The following is a 22,289-nucleotide window of genomic DNA, read 5'->3' as shown; positions in this document are numbered from 1 at the left end:
GAAGATTCGGATATTCATATCTTAAAGATACTGGGTTTTTCTGTAAGCTATATCTCTGCAATACGGCAGCCGATCGGGGCGTGGCATGCCGTTTCGTGATCGGCAGAGTCCTGCCAATCGACTGCCATCAGAAAAAAGGACATTCACTTTTTCACGATTTTCGCAAAAAATCATGATGTAACCATCATTAAATTTTCAAAAAATCGGCCTCATTTTCGAAGTCGAGATTTTGATGCCGATCGACAGTCTGGATCCCCATGGTCCTGGGAATGTAATTCCCTCACCGATCTGGCCCAATTTGTCAGAGATATAGCCCTCCGAAGATTCGGATATTCATATCTTAAAGATACTGGGTTTTTCTGTAAGCTATATCTCTGCAATACGGCAGCCGATCGGGGCGTGGCATGCCGTTTCGTGATCGGCAGAGTCCTGCCAATTGACTGCCATCAGAAAAAAGGACGATCAGGCCCAATTTGTCAGAGATATAGCCTTCCGAAGATTCGGATATTCATATCTTAAAGATACTGGGTTTTTCTGTAAGCTATATCTCTGCAATACGGCAGCCGATCGGGGCGTGGCATGCCGTTTCGTGATCGGCAGAGTCCTGCCAATCGACTGCCATCAGAAAAAAGGACATTCACTTTTTCACGATTTTCGCAAAAAATCATGATGTAACCATCATTAAATTTTCAAAAAATCGGCCTCATTTTCGAAATCGAGATTTTGATGCCGATCGACAGTCTGGATCCCCACGGTCCTGGGAATGTAGGTCCGTCACCGATCTGGCCCAGTTTGTCAGAGATATAGCCCTCCGAAGATTCGGATATTCATATCTTAAAGATACTGGGTTTTTCTGTAAGCTATATCTCTGCAATACGGCAGCCGATCGGGGCGTGGCATGCCGTTTCGTGATCGGCAGAGTCCTGCCAATTGACTGCCATCAGAAAAAAGGACGATCAGGCCCAATTTGTCAGAGATATAGCCTTCCGAAGATTCGGATATTCATATCTTAAAGATACTGGGTTTTTCTGTAAGCTATATCTCTGCAATACGGCAGCCGATCGGGGCGTGGCATGCCGTTTCGTGATCGGCAGAGTCCTGCCAATTGACTGCCATCAGAAAAAAGGACGATCAGGCCCAATTTGTCAGAGATATAGCCTTCCGAAGATTCGGATATTCATATCTTAAAGATACTGGGTTTTTCTGTAAGCTATATCTCTGCAATACGGCAGCCGATCGGGGCGTGGCATGCCGTTTCGTGATCGGCAGAGTCCTGCCAATCGACTGCCATCAGAAAAAAGGACATTCACTTTTTCACGATTTTCGCAAAAAATCATGATGTAACCATCATTAAATTTTCAAAAAATCGGCCTCATTTTCGAAGTCGAGATTTTGATGCCGATCGACAGTCTGGATCCCCATGGTCCTGGGAATGTAATTCCCTCACCGATCTGGCCCAATTTGTCAGAGATATAGCCCTCCGAAGATTCGGATATTCATATCTTAAAGATACTGGGTTTTTCTGTAAGCTATATCTCTGCAATACGGCAGCCGATCGGGGCGTGGCATGCCGTTTCGTGATCGGCAGAGTCCTGCCAATCGACTGCCATCAGAAAAAAGGACATTCACTTTTTCACGATTTTCGCAAAAAATCATGATGTAACCATCATTAAATTTTCAAAAAATCGGCCTCATTTTCGAAATCGAGATTTTGATGCCGATCGACAGTCTGGATCCCCACGGTCCTGGGAATGTAGGTCCCTCACCGATCTGGCCCAATTTGTCAGAGATATAGCCCTCCGAAGATTCGGATATTCATATCTTAAAGATACTGGGTTTTTCTGTAAGCTATATCTCTGCAATACGGCAGCCGATCGGGGCGTGGCATGCCGTTTCGTGATCGGCAGAGTCCTGCCAATTGACTGCCATCAGAAAAAAGGACGATCAGGCCCAATTTGTCAGAGATATAGCCTTCCGAAGATTCGGATATTCATATCTTAAAGATACTGGGTTTTTCTGTAAGCTATATCTCTGCAATACGGCAGCCGATCGGGGCGTGGCATGCCGTTTCGTGATCGGCAGAGTCCTGCCAATCGACTGCCATCAGAAAAAAGGACGATCAGGCCCAATTTGTCAGAGATATAGCCTTCCGAAGATTCGGATATTCATATCTTAAAGATACTGGGTTTTTCTGTAAGCTATATCTCTGCAATACGGCAGCCGATCGGGGCGTGGCATGCCGTTTCGTGATCGGCAGAGTCCTGCCAATCGACTGCCATCAGAAAAAAGGACATTCACTTTTTCACGATTTTCGCAAAAAATCATGATGTAACCATCATTAAATTTTCAAAAAATCGGCCTCATTTTCGAAATCGAGATTTTGATGCCGATCGGCAGTCTGGATCCCCACGGTCCTGGGAATGTAGGTCCGTCACCGATCTGGCCCAATTTGTCAGAGATATAGCCCTCCGAAGATTCGGATATTCATATCTTAAAGATACTGGGTTTTTCTGTAAGCTATATCTCTGCAATACGGCAGCCGATCGGGGCGTGGCATGCCGTTTCGTGATCGGCAGAGTCCTGCCAATCGACTGCCATCAGAAAAAAGGACATTCACTTTTTCACGATTTTCGCAAAAAATCATGATGTAACCATCATTAAATTTTCAAAAAATCGGCCTCATTTTCGAAATCGAGATTTTGATGCCGATCGACAGTCTGGATCCCCACGGTCCTGGGAATGTAGGTCCGTCACCGATCTGGCCCAATTTGTCAGAGATATAGCCCTCCGAAGATTCGGATATTCATATCTTAAAGATACTGGGTTTTTCTGTAAGCTATATCTCTGCAATACGGCAGCCGATCGGGGCGTGGCATGCCGTTTCGTGATCGGCAGAGTCCTGCCAATCGACTGCCATCAGAAAAAAGGACATTCACTTTTTCACGATTTTCGCAAAAAATCATGATGTAACCATCATTAAATTTTCAAAAAATCGGCCTCATTTTCGAAGTCGAGATTTTGATGCCGATCCACAGTCTGGATCCCCACGGTCCTGGGAATGTAGGTCCCTCACCGATCTGGCCCAATTTGTCAGAGATATAGCCTTCCGAAGATTCGGATATTCATATCTTAAAGATACTGGGTTTTTCTGTAAGCTATATCTCTGCAATACGGCAGCCGATCGGGGCGTGGCATGCCGTTTCGTGATCGGCAGAGTCCTGCCAATCGACTGCCATCAGAAAAAAGGACATTCACTTTTTCACGATTTTCGCAAAAAATCATGATGTAACCATCATTAAATTTTCAAAAAATCGGCCGCATTTTCGAAGTCGAGATTTTGATGCCGATCGACAGCCTGAATCCTCGCGATCCTGGGAAAGTAAGTCCTTCACCGATCTGGCTCTATATGTCAGAGATATAGCCACCCGAAGATGCGGATTTGCATATCATTATAATACTGTTTTTTTCTGTACGCTTTATCTCTGTCTTCTTTATGGCAGTCGATTTGTAGGACTCTCCCGATCGCGAAGATCACGAAAAGACTTGTCCCGCCCCGATCGGCCCATAAATATATCCAACGAAATAATGCAAAAGAGATCTGACGTCAAATGGTCAAAAACTAGAAATTTTCGATCTGAGATACCAGATCGAGAATTCAACAACAAGCAACTTCAGCGACTGCGAAAAATCGTTGCATACTTTTAGGGACGTTAAAACTTGAAAAATGAAAAAAGAAACCGGTGGCCTTCTTCTGCTTTCTGTTCGCCTGGTATCAGAAAATCTGAAGACCGAAAAATCTCGGTTTCGAGTGCCACCAAATAGAAAGTGGTTCTTGTTGTAATAACCGGATGTGGTTGTTGTAATAGTTTTGTTATGGCATAAATCCGCCATTTCTTGTCCGATCGGAACGTGCGATGGCTACCTGCGATTGGAATAACATCAATGATGTGATGGAGTCCTTATCTTGCACCAATGACAAGTATATTTTCTCCAGTCATATATCTGGCCGTTCCATATGTTCCTGTAATTGGAAAAATCCTTTGGTATGGATTCAAACCACCCCACCAAGTCATATTTTCCAGAGTGTTTGTAAGGATAATTTTTCAATCATTTTATTCATCAAAACTTAGATTAGTATTAATGAATAAATAAGTGGAAAACATTTGTATCTATCTTAAGCCTAACAACAACTATATCTATCTTTAATCTGAAGCCCGCGTGGCCTTTCTCTGGTCTGCCATAGTCAAAGTGCTTGTTTTCAATGGCCAGGTCGAAGGAAGACGATGGCTGGTTAGGTTCGGATCTTGCAAGGGGACCGCTTCTGTCTTCTGAGAAAGGTCTTGGTCTGTCTAGAATTCGCCTCAGTAATTCTTGGACAGCACTCCGTCTGGCGGGGGGAAATCGGGTACGATTCGGTTTGTGGCACAACTATTTAAAACTATTAAAGCTCAAAGGAACTGCGCAAATTTAAAATTTTCCAAGTAGATTCCTTTATTCAATTGAAATTTATAAAGCGTCCAACATACATACATAGCTTCTAAAATCGTTTCTGGTTCTGAAATGATTTCAAAGAAAAAAATTATTTCGTTGGGATATTTTCGCAGCGTCATTCCAGGTCTCGAAATTAAGCATGAAGAAAGAAAATGAATATGAAGAAGTTAATTTTGTTACATGATTGATAGATAGGTTTTCAATGTTCCGAACTTTACTGTGTTTACTATAACAGATTGGAACCATCCTTCCATCGTTGGACTGTGTATCAATGATTCGGAATGAATATATTGATATACCTTGCTGATTTTGGGGTGTTTTGAGAATCAAATTGATATAGTACAAGAGCACATTCAAATCAGGGTAAGAAATTGTATCTATATATTTACAATGTAAATTTTCTCCGTTTAAGGTTGTTCATTATTGCTGGCGGAACATCTTGTACGAGTATCTTTAAATGATTGCCAGGGATAACCAATTCATAACAAGACCCATTTCGAGGGGAGCTGCCATTAAGTACTAGGATGCCCAGAGCTCTTTACAAATATTCCCCTGTGTCTTCGGGCCTGCGGTCTTCCTCTTCATTGTTTTTCCGGGGATTTTCTTTCGTTCCCAATTCGTTCTTTGCTCTTCGCTTTTGGGCCGTTGCCCTAATTAGGAACATCAATTGGCCATTTAAGCAATAATAAGCGAAAGCGTCAAAAACTGAGTCGCCGGCAGTGCGCGGGGCACTGAGTCGCCTTTTGTGTGGCAAAAATATAAATTGCAAGCAATTTGTGCAATTAATTTTCCATTTCAAATTAGCGCAGAGTGGCCCGAGGGCGGACTGGAGCCGAGAACAAGGATCCGGGAGTAGGGGCACGGCCAAGGGATGTGCGACAATTACGGGCTCCGCTCCTCAAGATTAAATGCCGAATGCTGAAGAGAAAAAGACAGCCAGGATTCTTTCGTTTCCCAAGCATTTGCATTCCTGTGGCCAGGGTTTTCCCCACACACACTTCAGGGCGTCACTTCAGGAGCCGCAACACGAGGGATCCGCTCCGGAACAGAATGAAATTGAAGGAAATGGGATGGGTTAGGATTACTGGAATGAGATGGGGCACGGCTAGACAAATTGCATAGGCAACCGGCTTGCTCCGATATCCCCTTGGCACTGCTTCCCTTCTCCTTGGGACTGACTTTGATTAAATGCGTGTTCGATCTGAAAATGATTTCATTAATTAAAGGCGCCGCCACCTTTTCCGATTTTAGCTTTCAGCAGCACCCACTGCCAGCGGCGCACATAATTATAAATTATTTTTGGCTAAAAGCTGTTTGACCTCGTTTCGCCATTATGGCCGCCGACTTTGAGGACTTTATTCGTTTTCCGCTTTGTCATGTCTCCACTGAAGTTGTATCTCAGATCTGTCGACAGCTAATTAAGCCGGGGGCAAAATAGGAATGATATAAGAATAATATAAATAAGCAAAGATGTCCGTGGAAACCAATCCTAAGCGAACTCTTGAGCGAATAAAGTAAGCAGCCATGGGCAAAATCGAGGGAAGATAAACGGAAAGTCGATTAAATTTTAAGATGTTTAGTCCTATGATAAAGAATTCATTGGGTATCTGAGCAGCAGATGAATTGCCGCCAGGTAGGAGCTAACGAATCGAAAACGTTTCCATTTCTTAATATTAAGCAACACTCAGAAGCGCTGATGATGGTAGATGGCAGACTAGACCCTTTTCCAATTACATAAATCATTCCACAACAGGAACTCCAGTCGTCATCTGTGCGCCTCTGCGCGCACGAATCTCCAAGGAAGAGGCTTCAAAAGTAGAGGCCACAGAACTGCCGCCAATTCAATACCTACTTATCCCACATGATTGCACTTCAATCATTGCGGGAGCCGGCTACCGGCTACCGACTACCGACTGCCGACTACCAACTGTCGACTGCGGACTGCCACTCCGTCATGAGGAGGCCGACTAGCTGGCAAACAAGACTAATTAATTTCATTGTACGTGACTTGCATGGCCAAGGAGTCGCTGCCAGGGATCCGAGGGGAGGAGTACCAAGGAATTATGGCACATTATGTCGGAGTATTGGAAGTGCTAAGAGCTGCCAGCAAAGAAATAATTAAATGACCATTTAGCTCAAAGACTGACGGATGGGCGTCCGAGATGTGGAGTAGTCCGTTAGTGCCGTGGCAACACAGGGCCTACGGCCAGACCACGGCCATGCACTGCACTGCACTGCACTGCCGGGCTGCCTAATGCAGTTTCAGTACGTACGATGAGTGAACGGGTTCGTGCCTCAACTCTGACGTTAAATCGATTGAAATTAATCATACGACATGTGGGCCACATTCGAAGGGCCTCCGCCCGGCGTGTGCGAAGTTTCTGGCATTCGTTGGTCCTAATTTGATTTGCAAGCTGCCAGTTTTGGAATGAGCTTGGGGTGTCAGATTCATGAATACATTGCGCACTTCATTAGATTGTTAAATATACTCAGCAGAGTGCCGAAAATTTGCTTATGTTCCACCAGGGCCATCAGCAAAAGCGAACAGCGCGAGCACCAGCAATTTATGAATAAATCGCCCCGAAAATAGACAAGAATCGGGGCGAAAACTTCATCAAACTGGCAACAAAAGTAATAATAATGTGCCGGCAGCCACAACCACAACCACTGCCACAACCACTGCCACAGCCACAGCCGCAGAGTAAACAATAATAATAACACTAACAAAGAAAGCACCGCTGCAAAAGAAAACACCAAGGTGAATTTATGTTTTCAGAGTGGGTTTTGGGTGAGAGCTTGGCGGGGCCACGAGAGCACACAGAAAGATTTTAAAAGCCAACAATGGCAACAGCTTACCGAACAAAAACAGAAATAGATAAGAGTCGCGCTCGAGTGAAGTGCCAGCCCCAGCGACAGGACACTACCCACCCGCCCATCATGCCCCAGAAAGGTTCCACCAAGGTGTGATGTGAAAGAGAGTGAATGGCAGATGGCAATATTCTGTTGAGCTAATCATGGGACTCTCTATTTGTAGGTATACCCTTTTAAAGTACAATGACGGCTAGACATATATCTGAGACTGTTAGTAATAAAAGAAGTAATAAATAAAAACAGAGAATCGTCTAGTTTCTTTGCTTCTTCTGATCTGCTATAAGATACATATGTACACAATATTAATAGTTCCCACAATAAAATAGGTCCCACGCTGCAGGGGAGAGATGGAAATTACTCACCAATCAGTCATTATAGTATAGATGGCCAAATCGGTCGCTAGATCATTACTGTCTACCGTCTGAAGCCACAAAGTATATAAGGTTCTTATACTACTAGCGAACCGTTAAAAAGGAATCTTCTTTAAATTACATTCATACTCGAAGAAGTCATTGCGTTTATTGTATATAGTTATTCACAGACATATGGATTTCTTTCACAAATCTTAAGCTTGTTTTGTGAAATTTGTATAAAAATATAAAGAGTTTTGGTGCGTCAGACATACATATGTATATACAAAAGAACAGATTTCGTGGTAGTAAATAGTGCTACTCGCTTGTACTGTAAGCGGTATTTGTGACTGACTTAAACAAGAACTAGCTATAAACAACGTCTAGAGTAATAAAAAAAAAAAATTAAATATTATTCTGCCTTGCGAACCAGTTATCAGAAGAAAGAGGACAAGTATAGGATGACAAGATGCAGACACAAAGCCAAAACACAAACGAAAAATTGTATCTTCGGGCCCAAAGCCTTTCAGTTCGTTGATTACAATGGGGGCTATTTGAAATGCTGATCAGATTGTATGTTATTTGGTTGAATTATGTAAAACAACGCGAAGTGTTGATTGATTTTGGATAAACATATGGTAGGGCGCTCCGATCTTAGCGTCTAGAATAAAATAAGGGTTTCTTCGGGGCAGTTAACCGACGGAAACAATTTGGCTGTTGATACCGAATACCGAATACCGGTTTAGTATATAGTGATAGTTTGAAAGAATTTCTTCAAAATCAAAGGAACCTCTGCAAGGGTATGACAAGATTTATCTCTTTGGCATTTGCTCTCTGTCTCTCTCTCTTTCTATCATCCGCTTAACCTCTGCTCTCTAACCGTGTACTCCCATCCTCTCTTTGATTCTTTTGCTTTTCTTTCCACTTTGTCCGTTTATCTGAAGCTTAAGTTAGACTTTGGCTGCGACTCTGGCTCCGTTCTCTTTCTTCTCCTCCTTCTTCTTAATGTTCTATGCTTGACCTACATTCTAGCGACTATTAGATAACATAATCGAATAACTGTTCGGGCAACAGCATGTATCTTCACTTTTGTACACTTAACTAACAGACTTGAATGCAAACAAAAGAGCAGTGTGGCACTCAAATTAGCACTGACTCTTGCTCTCACAGTGTGTGAGTAAAAGGTGAGGCATTCGCAGAGCGGGCTCACACCTGCACGAGACAGCACGAGAGAGTGGCGCACGTCTCGAGGAGGCAGACTGCCAAAACCCCACCTTGCACTAACACACCTTGCTCTTTTTCTTTTCTTTTTTTTTTGCGGCAGTCTCTCCAGACTCCTCCAATGAGAGCGGGCTTAAAGTACTAAGAGCGATCAAAGCTTTTGGTGGCGAGGGGGCTACACTGTTTGGGTGGCCACCTCGCGTTGACGGCTGCGTCGATAGTGGGCATAAGCCTCCAGGCCATTGATGCTGAAGGCCGTCAAACCAAAGAACTGCAACAGAGAGAAGGAGGTGGACTTTAGCGTCGGAATAGGCTTTGGAAATCACAGAGGCAAAGTGTATTTGAGCCAAATGGGGCACTCTAGCCACAGTCGCATACAGAGACTGTAAATACACCTTGCACTGGGGTGCTGGGGGCTTACCGCTGCTGCCGTATAGGCCCCAATGTCCAGAGAGAGCACCAGGCCGGAGGCAACAAAGTACGACACCGCCAGCGTGGAGTGGACACCGAGAGACCAGACCGTTGAGTCGCATCGACTGAAATAACGTTGCCACAGACGCAGGTAGCGGGCAAGCAGCAGCGCCAGTGTGGCCGTGAATCCCACCGCCGCCACGACCAAGTAGAAGCTGCCCCGAAAGTTGCTCACTCGCACCGGGCCGCACAGAATGAACAGGAAGCCGATGAAGCTGCTCAGCTGGAGGGAGAGACAGAGAGAGAGAGAGACATACAGAGAGAGAGCTTTAGAGTGGGGCCAATCTGTTGGATGGAAGTGGAACGGAACTTACCATGCAGGCGATCTTGCAGATGCCCCCCATGCTGCGCACATACTTCCGATCGTAGTCCTGGCTGGCGGACATAATGGACATTCCAGCAAAGGCACAAAATCGACAACGAAACGAAATAGCAACTCGATAAGGTTTCAACGACGACAGCCCGGCGAAAATATTTTCACATTGCGCGCTCACGGGCACGCACAGAACGCCACTGAACGGCACTCAGAACGATTTTGTGTGCTGGACGACGCGACGTCGGAAAAAATGCCATAACAAAAACTACAAATGTGAGCGAGAGCGAGAGAGAGAGAGAGAGAGCCCCGAGTGGGGGAGCGTTGAGTGAGAGAGCCCAGAGGCAGAGCACCATGAAGGTCTTGAGCGGGCGGGAGAGCGCTCTCCAGCCCAACTGAGAGCCAAACCATATGGCACAGTGGGCCAATCTCTGCTGAAATGGTACCGAAAATCAGCTGGTGGCTCTGCCACTGGATCTCCATCAACGGACGCTCATTGTGTTTGTGTATTCAGAATTGTGTAAAGTTTATTATAATAGGGTGGGGTAATTATTTTGCATGCATGGCTACTGTTTTTGCGACTCCTTGACTGGTCTCCCCCTGGGTGATGTAAGCAGCAGAGGCGTGACTCACTCACTGGAGGAGGCCTCCCTCTCACCACTCATAGTCGTCCCACTGTGCAATGACGGTTTCGCTCTGTTGAGCGATAATATCTGAACTCAACTCTATCTATTCAACCCAATTCGATTCATATGCGGGTGCGACCTTATCATTAAAGTAGAGAGAGAGAGAGAGTAAGAGAGCGGGTGGGTGGGAGAGCCGCTGTCCGATCGCTTAGTGTTATCGTAGCTGTTCGTTAATTGATTGAGAAACCAAGTACGTAATCCCCCGCAACGCTGTTGGTGGATCTGGTGATGTGAGGCCACAGTGCTTAAGCAAATGAGAAAATCCAAATGAAATGCACTTGCAGCGTGATTCATGCCACACGTCACACAAAAGCACAAACAGAGAGGCAGGCCCCGAAGATGTGAGTTGAAAGCAGCGAACAGTGCATACCCTTCCTCAATCTTGACCAATTTCATGGGGTACATTGTGGCTGAAAACAGCACATATGTATGTATAATAGATTTCCATTCCCCGACGATACATACGATTTTATTCCGCAATCAATTCTTCTGATATCGTGGGTAGTTTGACCCCAGCAGAGATATGGATATATCTATAGAGTTGCTGGTAGATTCCTTTGACCTACTTTGACCGCAGGTATACATCTATTTCTGTCTCTGGCACATGTTCAACTTCCTCGCAGTTCGTTGATAACCCCGAGGAAAGTAGGGCAGATCGAAACACATTCCTACGTGACAGAAAATCAAGTTATATTAATTGATTCATATGGGTGAATGGGGAGGGGGGAATGGGTGCCCGGTTCGTGATGGTTCAATGGAAAGATTACGGGTTGAGAGGTGGGTGGCTGGGTGGCTGGGTGGTCCACTCATTCCGCCCAAGGCCGCAGGGACAATTGCTTGCCGTCAAATTCAGATGCGGCATGGCAGGAGACAAATGGGAAGAGAAACGTCAGAAATAGAGAAGGAACGGCATACCCACACCCGGTCCAATCCAGAGATTTGCACTGTAACCAGAGGTCTTCTGGGCGGAAATGGAACTAGGCAGAACAACAGACAGGAAATGACAGAAAGCAAAGTGTGAACATAAAACATAATCACAGCGAAAATTGAGCTGGAGGCGGACTCAAAGCGAATGATTGTCTAATGCCGACTCAAACAAAATGCACTTGAGCAATTTATCAGAGAACTGCACAGAAAAGAGCGGCCTGTCGCGGGTAATACGAACATGAAAGAAAAAACGGCATGGAAATCCATGAAAAGCTTGTTTGAACGAAGCGCATTCTAAAAATAGATGTGGGTCCTCTTATTGCTTTTGGAGTGGAACGCGATTCACTCAGCGATAAACAAGAAATCATAATCGAGAACGTGAATGCGCAGTGGGGCTGATGCGAATGGTGTCCACTCCAGGGAATCGTGTGACTGGGAATGGGCGAGGGAATCGGAGAGGGAATGGGAATGGAATGGAAACAATGTTGATTACATCGACTGTACCATTGTGAGAGCCGGGAGAGCGCTCTCCTTTCAGTCCCTCAAGCGGACATCACCGTGGACCATTTGGAACATGACCCAATTAACCTTCGATCCCATCTTGAGAGCCAAGTGGTGGGTCTTTTTCAAAATCGAACAAAACGCAACCGAAATTTGATTTTGCTAATTCGAATAATGTATGGAAGTTTTTTCCAGTCCATGATTCATGCACATGACTGAGCTCTCGCTTGCATGCAACTCGAAATGCCCTGAGTGTGATGCCCCTACTATGGGCTTCCACGCATGCCATGCATCGCAGTAGGGGTATGGGTGGGGTCTGGGTGGGGTCTGGGGGAGTGCATCTAATTAGAAAAGCAGTCGCAGTAATTGGCAACTGCTGCATCAGCGTGTTTTTGTTTGCTTTGGCAGGAACCAGGAGACATGGCCAGGACCATGATGATGGGGTTTTCCCTGCGCTTAAGCGATGACAAACTTCCTCATTGCCGCAGAATGGATAAACTCTGGTTCTGGCTTGCCCAATTAGTGGATAGATAGTGTCGAAAGAAAGTAGAAAGTTGGGAATCTTTCGCTGGCTCTGGCTCCTTCTCTGAGGAGATAATTAATTATACTATTCGACCAGCTGTGGAAGTCATTTCTCAAGGCGATAGGAAGAGTACGAGAGTCAGTTTTGCCAGAGACGGGCATCGAAGACATAAAACAACAAAGAACTGGCAGCTTGGTATCTGTCAAATACACGCACTTCACACTCCATTCGAATGCAAATTTCGTGCACTGACAGTCAGGACGATCCAGTGGCCAGACTCTGCAGCTGACACGACCAGCAGCCCCCTGAAGAAACCTCCGTAAGACAGCAGCCCTCGGAGAAACCCCTGTAAGACAGTTCTCAGCATAATTCCAACGACCTCAGCATATCTGCCAAGTGAATTTGAATCTGAGTTTTTCCTCTCCCTCGGCTGCTCCATCTTAATGTTGTTTTTTATGTGATTTTTTTCATTCCTCTGTGAATTGTGCGCATGGTGTGGCCGACAGCCGACAGTCGACAGCCGCCATCTGCCCAGGGCTGTCCCGCCCAGAACTCAGACCTCAGACCTCAGACCCCAGACCCAGACCCAGAAAACCCCCATCAAGAACGAATGACAACAAAGTCGCAGCAAACATTTATGCGCCTTATAAATGATTATCGTGTGCACTCAAGTGCCATCGTCATCAATCAAATGGACCAACTGCAACAGGATGCCATTCCATTTCCATCCCCGACGAGTATTTGCACGACTATCTGTCTCTGGTCTGGTTTGCATCTCTTAAGGATACGAGTATTGCATGAAAACTGAATAATAACTCTCGTTAAATCCGTCTTCCTTCCATCAATGTAAGAGAATGTATTTCAGCACATTGATAGTGACATAAAATACATAGTGTCATTATTTTCATGCAGTAGGAGGTTGCGGTCATTTGATGCAAGCCTCTTTTGAAATGATTTCTTATAGAGAAAAGGCAGAGAATAACAAAAATTACTTTCAAATCTTTTAAATATCGAAACTCTGAGGAAAGGGCATTCGAAGTTCGGTTCCTCTTACGCCGCCTTCGTGTTATTTATGCTAATGAATTGCTCCCCGTTTTGTCCGATTACTTTTGCCGCCAATCAATCCATCAATCAATCAATCAATCAATTGCTGGCCCACCAGGTCGAGAGCTGCAAGGGGCGGGGGGCACAGCTCATTAATGGCATTGGCGCGATAGATCGATGCAGTACTCGTCTATATGTACGTAGGTCTCTCCTGTCTCAATCAATTTCAAAAATGTTGAGTTTCAAATCAATTTAATTGGCATTTTATTGGCCCTGTCCACCCAACCCACTGACTCCGAGCACCGAGTCCCCTCCCTTTTGTATCTACTGCTGGCATCTTCCTGTATTTCCGCTTTTCCTCATGCTATCTCTATCTACTGCTCCTCCAGGTTCTGTAATCTGTATCTTCTTCCTCGTTGATTCGGCTGCGTTCGCACATTTTCCAGCAAGCAATTTTCTCAGCGTGATTTTTGATGAATTTATTTTGCGATATGGCTGACTGGGAACTGCCACGTCCGCCGTCCGGTGCAAGCTGCATCGCCAGGATTTACGACTGTTGTTACTCCAAGGCGATATTTGGCACTTATGTAAGTGCTCAGTGAGCTTGTAGTTGGCCCTGCTCTGAAAAGTTGTCTGCCATGAGCCCAGGAAGTGTTATGCCCTCCCCCGGGGCGCTCCTCCAGGGGCCAGGTAACGAGCGAGAAAATATATTTTCAATTGTGAGCGTGCCAGCATAGATTGCGTCCAAGTCCAACGCCAAGTCGATCTGACAGTGCAAGTCGGAGTGGCAGACCGCCAGAGTGGCGGAGTGGAGGAGTGGACGGTCACGTAGACCGCTGCCACGTAGTCAAAAAAGCCAGGGGGAATTCACGTTTGCATGTGAGATGCGGAATCTATTCGGGATGCACTCGGGGAAACGCCACCAAGAATCAGAACTCGATTTACCAATAAATGATAGATTTTAATAAACGAATGAAAATGGGGTCTTAGATAGATGGAAGCATTTTAAGCGCCCTCCAGTGGAAGCACACACTTTCTCTCAGTGCACGAAATAGTAGCGGAGACCCAGCAGACATCTGTCCTGCTTGCTATGCAGCTTGCATGTCCTTGATTGCGTTGTGATTTTTTGGTTTTGGGGATTTTCAGTTATTAAACGAGTCAATGCTGCGCTGGTGATATATGTTATTCAGGCTAAATGGAGAGCCGGCTGACTGATGGCGCCTTTCTTGAGTTTGGCTGAAGAGGGATATCGAAAGTCACGCGCTGCGATTGATCGAGGGTGTCACACCTGCAAGATGACTGGCTGCAGCAAGGATCCTTCTTGGCGGCCAGGTCCAGCTGCGGCAGCTTGGGGATTGGATTGCAAAAGTAACATCCATGCGACATGCGGAAATGCAGAGATGTGTGCGCTGCTCTCCGGAATCTGATCTGGCAGCAAACGACTGGCAATAGCTCGCACAGATTTTCCTTCACACTTCACATTTCACATTAAAGATGGTCCTTCCCTTTGTTCCCTTTGTCCCCTTTGTCAGGCTATGAAATTTGAATTTTGCAGCTTACAGAACGTCTTCACCATAAAAACGTAAACCCCCCATCCGCAGTCACGAATCGGCGGCGAAGTTTGATAGTTTTTTGATGACTAAACGTTATTGGGGCCGACATGACCATCCATTTGTAATGATAATCCGCAAAGTGAGCTTCCATTTCGATGCCGTTGCCGTCTGTTCGGCAGGTGTTCTCTTGGATCGCTTTTCTCTGCGAAAATGGCTGGGGGCTGAAGTGGGAGTGGATGTGGATATGCAGTGCATGGGAATGTGAATGGATAAGTGGAGCTGGCGGTAATCGAATGGGAATGGAAATGATAGGGGAGTGGGTTTGCGAATGCGAATGCAAATGCAGATCCAGTCAAAGGCGCTTCATCAGAGTCATTAATTTGATTTGAGTGTGATTTGCTGGCGGGGAGTCCGCTGCTTAATGAATTCAATGAATAATGCAACAAGAGGCGGAATCATCAATCCAACTATCCTTCAGACCTCCCGCATAGCATGCTGGCAGCTGTCACTCTCTCTCTCTCTCTCTGTCTCACTGTCTCTGCATCTGTCTCCCTTTTCGCAATGCAATTACACAATTTCCTAAATAAGAAGAGCAAAAATGACTTGAGCAACAATTTTCTTCACAGAGTAAGTACAAAACTCGCATACATTCAAGGATGTTATCACATAGATGCACACATGCACAGAGGGGGGAAAATTGGCAGCGAGATACGAGTATCTGCGAGTACGGCACCCAAGGCAGACAAGTTGGAAGCAGCAGAGGAAACCCAAGCTCATGACTCGACCCTCGCCCTCCCTCACTCAGACCCCCACTCAAGCCCCCACTCAAGCTCCACCCCTGCCCCAGGCACACACTGCAGCAGCATCCTGCTGCATATAGTAATCAAATTATCAGTTATGCCAACTGGCAGTTTTCTCCTGCTCCCTGCTCCCTGCTCCCTGCTTCCCGTCTCTGCACGACCGACCCGGCAAACGATGTTTTGTGATCCAATTACAAATTATATTAAGAGTTTTCAATTTGCCAGAGCACATCACAGATAAGCAATCAGATATTCCAACGGATTGTATGCGTATGGGATGTCCTGGAGACTCTCTCAATTCGGAGGGAGTGGGTGCAATGCTGGATAGCGGGAAACCTAACCTACCCAGAGCTACCTAATAGCTCGTTTTTACCCACTAGCGGAGCGATTTTATTCTTATATTGCGCTACAATTTACAGTCGATGGACGATTAAATTCTCCAAAATACTTGACATTTCTGGAAAATAAGAGCTAAGGAGCTTAAGCCTTTAGCTAGGGGAAAAACTCTGTTCAAAAGCAGACTTCGATATTTGTAATTGAGATTTGTCAAGTAAATAGTTTTCCTTTTAAGCAAATTCCTTTGGAAAATATCAGCCCTCTTAACTCTATCTTTGAGGGAATTCAATAACATCGGAGTGCAAACAGCTCGAATCACACAATTAGTTAATGTTGGGCCTTCGCCATATCTCACTCCATAGCCACAGCCACACCCCCACCCACACGCCTTCCAAGCCATTGAATGTTTGCATTATAATGGACTTTGCCTTAAGTCGCTACAAAGGGACACACTGTAGTGAGAACTGCAGGCTGCATCTATGCATCTATCAACTCGAGTAAGCTGCTGCTGTGGATTCTCCAGGAGGCACTACGATTAAGTGCAGTCACCGCGGAATGAGCCATGAATCGATGCTGCGCTTTGAGCCACACACAATGTCGGCGAAGTGTCTCGCATGGCACATCATATTGTGGCATACTTTAGGGCACCGCAACAGCAGCCACAGCCACAGCCACAGCCACAGCAACCCAAACAGCCATTCAGAGGCGAGGACAAACACTGGCGCACAGATTCAAGCCCACAGACACGTGCTACGACTACGGCAATGGCTACCCCCAAAAAGCCTTTCGTCATAATCATAAAAAACTGCTTAGCACTTTATTTGCCGCATCTGCAGCGACGCTGGCGCAGACGCTGCCGTTGTGGCAGACACAGACACAGGCACAGACCCTGCACGCGGCAAGCGAAAGTTTTATTGCCACTTGCACATTAAGTAAATAAGAAGATTTCGACGTCTCGACGCGGGTGTACCCTTTCAAAGTCCAAAGAGTCTGCGTGGCTGGCCATCGAGTTGGGTAATCCCTAATGATCCGAAGATCCGGTATGTGGTAAAAGATGTAACGATAGAGATAAAGATGACTTCTTTTATGGTTAATATTCCAACAAGCGAATAAACCATAGATTCGCAAAGTTGGATAAAATCTCAATGAAGTTCGAGCTTTTGCTAACAAGCTACGTGGGTATACAGCCAGTATTCCAGCTCAGGAAAACACCCACTTAGGGATGGAGATCGAGATCCTTGAAGCATATGCAGGCTTCGGCTAGCTGATGAGAACATTTCAATTTCTTTCCCGTCTGGGGTATCTTTACTTTTTTATTGGCTGCTCAGACAAGTGAGCAGTCCAGTGTCCACTGTCCAGTGTCTACTGTCTAGTGTCCAGTGTCCACACGCGGGGTTGAGTGTGCGTCTGAGATACTTTGATTGCAGCAAAACGGGATCGTTAAATCAAAACAACGATTCTAGCACGCGTTTGCCTATTACCATGATAAATGGCCAGGGCCAAGGACAAGGCCAGCCAGTAGTAGTCCTCAGATAGTCCCCGGGGGCCGTTGCGGGGGCTGCTGCCAACACGTTCGGCTCTGTCCGGTGCTGTCTGCATTTGATTGGCATTTTGGCATAATTGTATGTTAATAGCTCAACAGCTGGCGACTGCAAGCGGCCCACTAAAGTGGCTAATATCAAATTTATTTCCAATGCTAAAGCAGGCACACACACACACAGACGCAGACACTGTACACTGTACACTATACAGTGAACACGCATACAGACACCGACGGGGACACGCAAACAGAGCAAAGCTTAATGCTGTTGTCATACGCGCTTATGAGCTTGACCTTGACATTGGCAGTGGAAACGCTGATAAACTAAGCCCTAATCCACTGGCATTATGTACATTCGGCACTTTGCCAGCAGACAACCCAGCAGCAGCAGCAGCAGACATCGAAACAAAAGCAGCAGCAGAAGAAGCAGAAGCAGCAGAAGCATCAGCAGCAGCGAGAACATCATTCGGGGGGAGCCCTGGAACGATGCCCAGCCATCTGTGTCTTTCATAAAAGCCCAGTAACGGGGGAGTTGGAGGTCCAGGAGTGGCTCAGGAGAGGACTGGGACTGGGGCTGGGACTGGGGGCCAGACTGAACCAAAACAATGCCCAAATAAAAAAGAAGTGGAAGAGATTCAGAGGGAGAAAAGAAATACCAAATACCAACAGCGAGAAAGAGCGAAATAAAATCAATTTTCATTGTAATTGGCAACTTAAAGGCTTAAGCCGTGGCTATTTCTATTATTGAACTGCCCGATTCCGTTTGGCTTTGGTTTTGGCTCCAGCTCTTGGCTTAAGGCAGTGCAGTCGGAAAGGAGCTTAAGTGAGGGTTGGAGGAGGAGGCCAAGAAGAACCAGAATAATCAGGCAACAGTGGAACAGTGGAAGCTTTTTGGGTGATACTTGGGAGCTACTCGGCAGAGGATTGAGAACAACTCCTAATGAGAGGGATTTGAGTTTCGTCCTACAAGGACCCATTCCGAAAGTAGTCAATGCAAGGTATATTCTCATCATTCTCCACCATCAGGCATTGGCAGATCTACTTGGTTTCACATGGCTTTGCCCCACTGTGCTATCGGTGCACGGCAGGGGGTCTTACCGCTGACCTACACGTTGGCTGGAAATGCACTTTACCTGCATTTCTTTTCACTTTGAGACCGGGTCCGCCCATCTTGTCTGACTGTCCGACTTGGCTCATTCTATTTAGTTTGCTGTCGCTGGTGGGGCCATTAATTTATGGCTTTGACTGTACGACGCTGCTTGGCCCGGTTTCATCTTCATTTTCTTTCGTGCGGGACTGTGTCTGACTCCCCTTCTGGCTTCTGCTTGAGCTCCTTTAACGCATTATCCACGCTTATTGTCGTATATCAAATTTAATGGTTCTGCTCGCCGACAACTTCCTGCGCGGCTTTAATGGCGCTCGCATGTCTTAAATGTGTTTTAAAGGGTCATCCACAGACCTCATCCAGTCACGCTTTCTTACTGGGAAGATGGTCGTTGGCATTGCGTTGACAGGGCAGACGACAGCGCCCATATGTCGTTCAGAGTCGCGGTGCTGGAGGTGCTACGTAAAACAGGTTGGGGCTGTGGGGCTGGAGCCTGTTCATCAATCAACATTCACATTGACACCTCCAATTCCTAAGAAACTCATTGGACATTGGATCGAGCCCCCGGCAGTTGGGCCGGGGTTCCAAAAAAGAGTTGATAGAGATTTACATTTTATACTTAATACTTTAGAAGATTCAACATCTTGCAATGGAGAATCTCTGGTGAAATTGCTCCGGGAAGGTCTTTGTTTAACTCTGAGTTCAATAGCACATCTTTTCAGTTTTAAAGTTATTCCTGCGCGGCTTCTCAACTGTCACTTGCCAACGTCGATGTCGATCCCGGGGCTGTCTTTGCCGTTATTCCCGGAGGCGTGCGGCGGGAGGCGGGAGGAAGGCCCGAGGCCCCACAAAATGAAGTTGTCGCGTGGCGCTTGTGCTGATGATGACATGTCGTCGACGACGACGACGACGACGACGATGGCAATGGCAATGGCGCTGATTCAAAAATGTTCTCGTGTTGAAAATCGAACAATTTTCTGGCAAGATTGAAAACGCGGCCCCCCTTAGCCACTCCCCAGCTCCAGCAGTTCCTTGGGCCTGCTGTTGGCACTCCTGTCCTTGGCTCACACATCAAATTATGCTAATCAGGTGACGACTGAGCGACTGGGCGATTGGGCGGGTGGGCGCGAGCGAGCGAGCAACAATGAGCCGCGTCTACGCCGTAATCGATTGCCTTTCAGCCGGAGACGAATGGAAAGCGCACGGCAAATGGAATTGAATTCAAAAGCGAACGAACAGAACGTCTCGTCTCAAATCATTTTCTGCAGCGCATAAAAGTATGACATAGAAATCCGAGAGCTTTCCTATATAGTTGAAGCTTATTATTATTAATCTAAACACCAAGAGGCATCATCTCCAAAGATATCTGTAATTATAGTAGCTGTACAAATTATTCAGAGGAGGAAATCCTCGTAACTTGAGCTATCTCACATTTGGGGCTTGGCAACACCCTATGAATGGCCATAAAGTCCGTGATGGTTTCTTTAAATACTATTTTTCTGGCACAAAAATTCACCAATTTCAATGAATGAACAAGCTCTGGCCAAGTCATGTGCAAAGTTTGGATGTCGATGCAGAAAGTCTTCATGATTTGGCTCTTGTTTCCCAATGTTGTCAGCACTCACTGACACTCACACACTCACACACACACACACACACACATACTCGTATATTCACGGACATCGATGATGTGCAAATGTCATGTACACAAAGTCCCATCAACAAAGCGTGTAATAAAAGTAAAATTTGTCAAGAGAATTGACTGCATTTTTATGTCGAACAACAACATTGTGGCCAGAGGATGGCAAGAATGGGGGTAGGGACCCCACCAAGTGTGGGTGGTTGGCTGACAGCAGGCGTGGTGGGGGAAACATCAATTTATGCCGCAGATAAAGCATGAAAATGTCATTGCAATGCATCACAGAGTAACCATCTTTGGGGGCGTAGATGGGCCATAGTGGGCGGTGCGCTCGGAGGTGGTGCCCTACGAGAGTGAGAGGTTCATCATCTGTCTGCGAGTGGGAAGCGGAGCGCTGTGATCACGATGGGATAGTAGTATACTCGTGCCACATATGTGCCGTAGAGGACCGCTGCCATCTAAATTGACAGTGTCATCAGTTTTGAAGTGTTTCTATTGCTCTGGGGATGTCTGGTAGGAGGGCTGGGGTCCGGAATGGATGAGAGAGGGGTCCAGGGGGTGATGGACTACAAGAGGGGTTGATATGTGTGAGTGTGGGTGGGGCTCGGGTTGAGGCTCGGCTGCGGGTGCGGGTGCGGGTGCGGGGGCTGGTACGGTCATGTTTCAAAAATTGCTGGCAATTTGTACACGTTGTTTTTTTGGGAGTGCTTCGAAACGGTGGTGGTGGTGGGAGGACTACTTGAGCTGAATGAAGATGAGCCGTGAGGAGGGAGGGAGATAAAGAGCCCCTTAAGCCCATGCCATGACACACATAAGTCAACTTATTTTAATGGCAAATACCTATCACACATACACACAAGTACCACATACATACTTCTTCCAAGCTAATTCGACTTCCAACCTACATACATCTGTACGTATCTAATTATAGCCATGACCCGATGGCAAAATGGCAAAAGAGCTGTATAGAGGGACCTCTAGTGGGAGCCCGCTTCAAGCTTCAGGCTTCAGAAGTGAACTAGATTTGCCTTTAAAGCATAGACACTTGAATCACTTCACATTATCTTTACAAACTCCCATCAAGCTGTTGAAACAGCCTGCGGTATGGGGCCAGAGCCTGAGCCTGAGCCGGAGCCGCAACCAGGGTAAAAAAGTGGCAGCCGCATTTCCCCACTGAAAGCGCCCGCTCTTTCCAGGTAATTACTTAATGTAAATGAAAGCCCGGGGCCCAACGTTCTTGGACTACAAATTGCATTCATTTAGCGAAGGTATCCAACAAAGTTGTCTCTCTCTCCACTCTCCATTCTCCATTCTCCCCTCTCCCCACTCCACTAAGGAGCAGTTTAACCAGCAATGGGAATGGGAATGGGAATGGAGATGATGATGTGGACGGGGATGTGGATAAGAAGATTGTTGACATACTTTAGTCTCGGCAATGAATGGCAATAATCGTAGGTTAAACTGAGAGCCCCAGCCCCAGGACGAATCGCAGGTCCCAGTCCATAGTCCATAGTCCATAGTCCCCAATCCCCAGTCCTATTCCCAAAAGCACTTAGAATGTTGAGTAATGATGCGGGCACAAAAATCACGCACTCCCAGTGCAAAAACAAAAGCGATGGCTGGAGGATATGTGCTCCGGAATCCGGATCTATCCCGTAGCCCTACGAGTATATGGGACTGTGAGACTGTGCGACACGTCAGCGGCAGCGTCTCGTGCTCCATTTGCGGGCATTTATATGTGTCAGCGTGTCAGGGCCGTCATCAATCACATTTTCAGTTATTTGTCAGCTGAATATGCTCGAAGCCGTACCCTTACCCGTGTGTATGTCTTGAGGAACCCGAATCCGTCCGGGTCCGGGTCCTGGCCACGCCTAAGGAGCCCCTGACATTTATGACTTGCCACTAAGGGATCGCCCCG

The 22,289-nt window shown here is 46.3% G+C and overlaps 1 protein-coding gene across 1 annotated transcript; it reads right to left on the bottom strand.

Annotated features, from left to right (window-relative positions):
* Nucleotides 1-7,855: 7,855 nt before the first annotated feature.
* On the bottom strand, nucleotides 7,856-9,933 carry LOC4815707 (uncharacterized). The gene is made up of 3 exons (XM_001355671.4): nucleotides 9,719-9,933; nucleotides 9,355-9,627; nucleotides 7,856-9,204 (listed from the first exon to the last, which is right to left on the bottom strand). Exons 1-3 carry the CDS (start codon nucleotides 9,797-9,799, stop codon nucleotides 9,109-9,111), a joined length of 450 nt encoding a protein of 149 aa, XP_001355707.2. The 5' UTR covers nucleotides 9,800-9,933; the 3' UTR covers nucleotides 7,856-9,108.
* Nucleotides 9,934-22,289: the final 12,356 nt, after the last annotated feature.

The sequence above is a fragment of the Drosophila pseudoobscura genome, chromosome X (genome assembly GCF_009870125.1).
Source record: "Drosophila pseudoobscura strain MV-25-SWS-2005 chromosome X, UCI_Dpse_MV25, whole genome shotgun sequence".
NCBI classification, from domain to species: Eukaryota; Metazoa; Arthropoda; class Insecta; order Diptera; family Drosophilidae; genus Drosophila; species Drosophila pseudoobscura.
The sequence above is the reverse complement of the archived record's forward strand: the minus strand, read 5'-3'. Positions and strand labels throughout refer to the sequence as shown.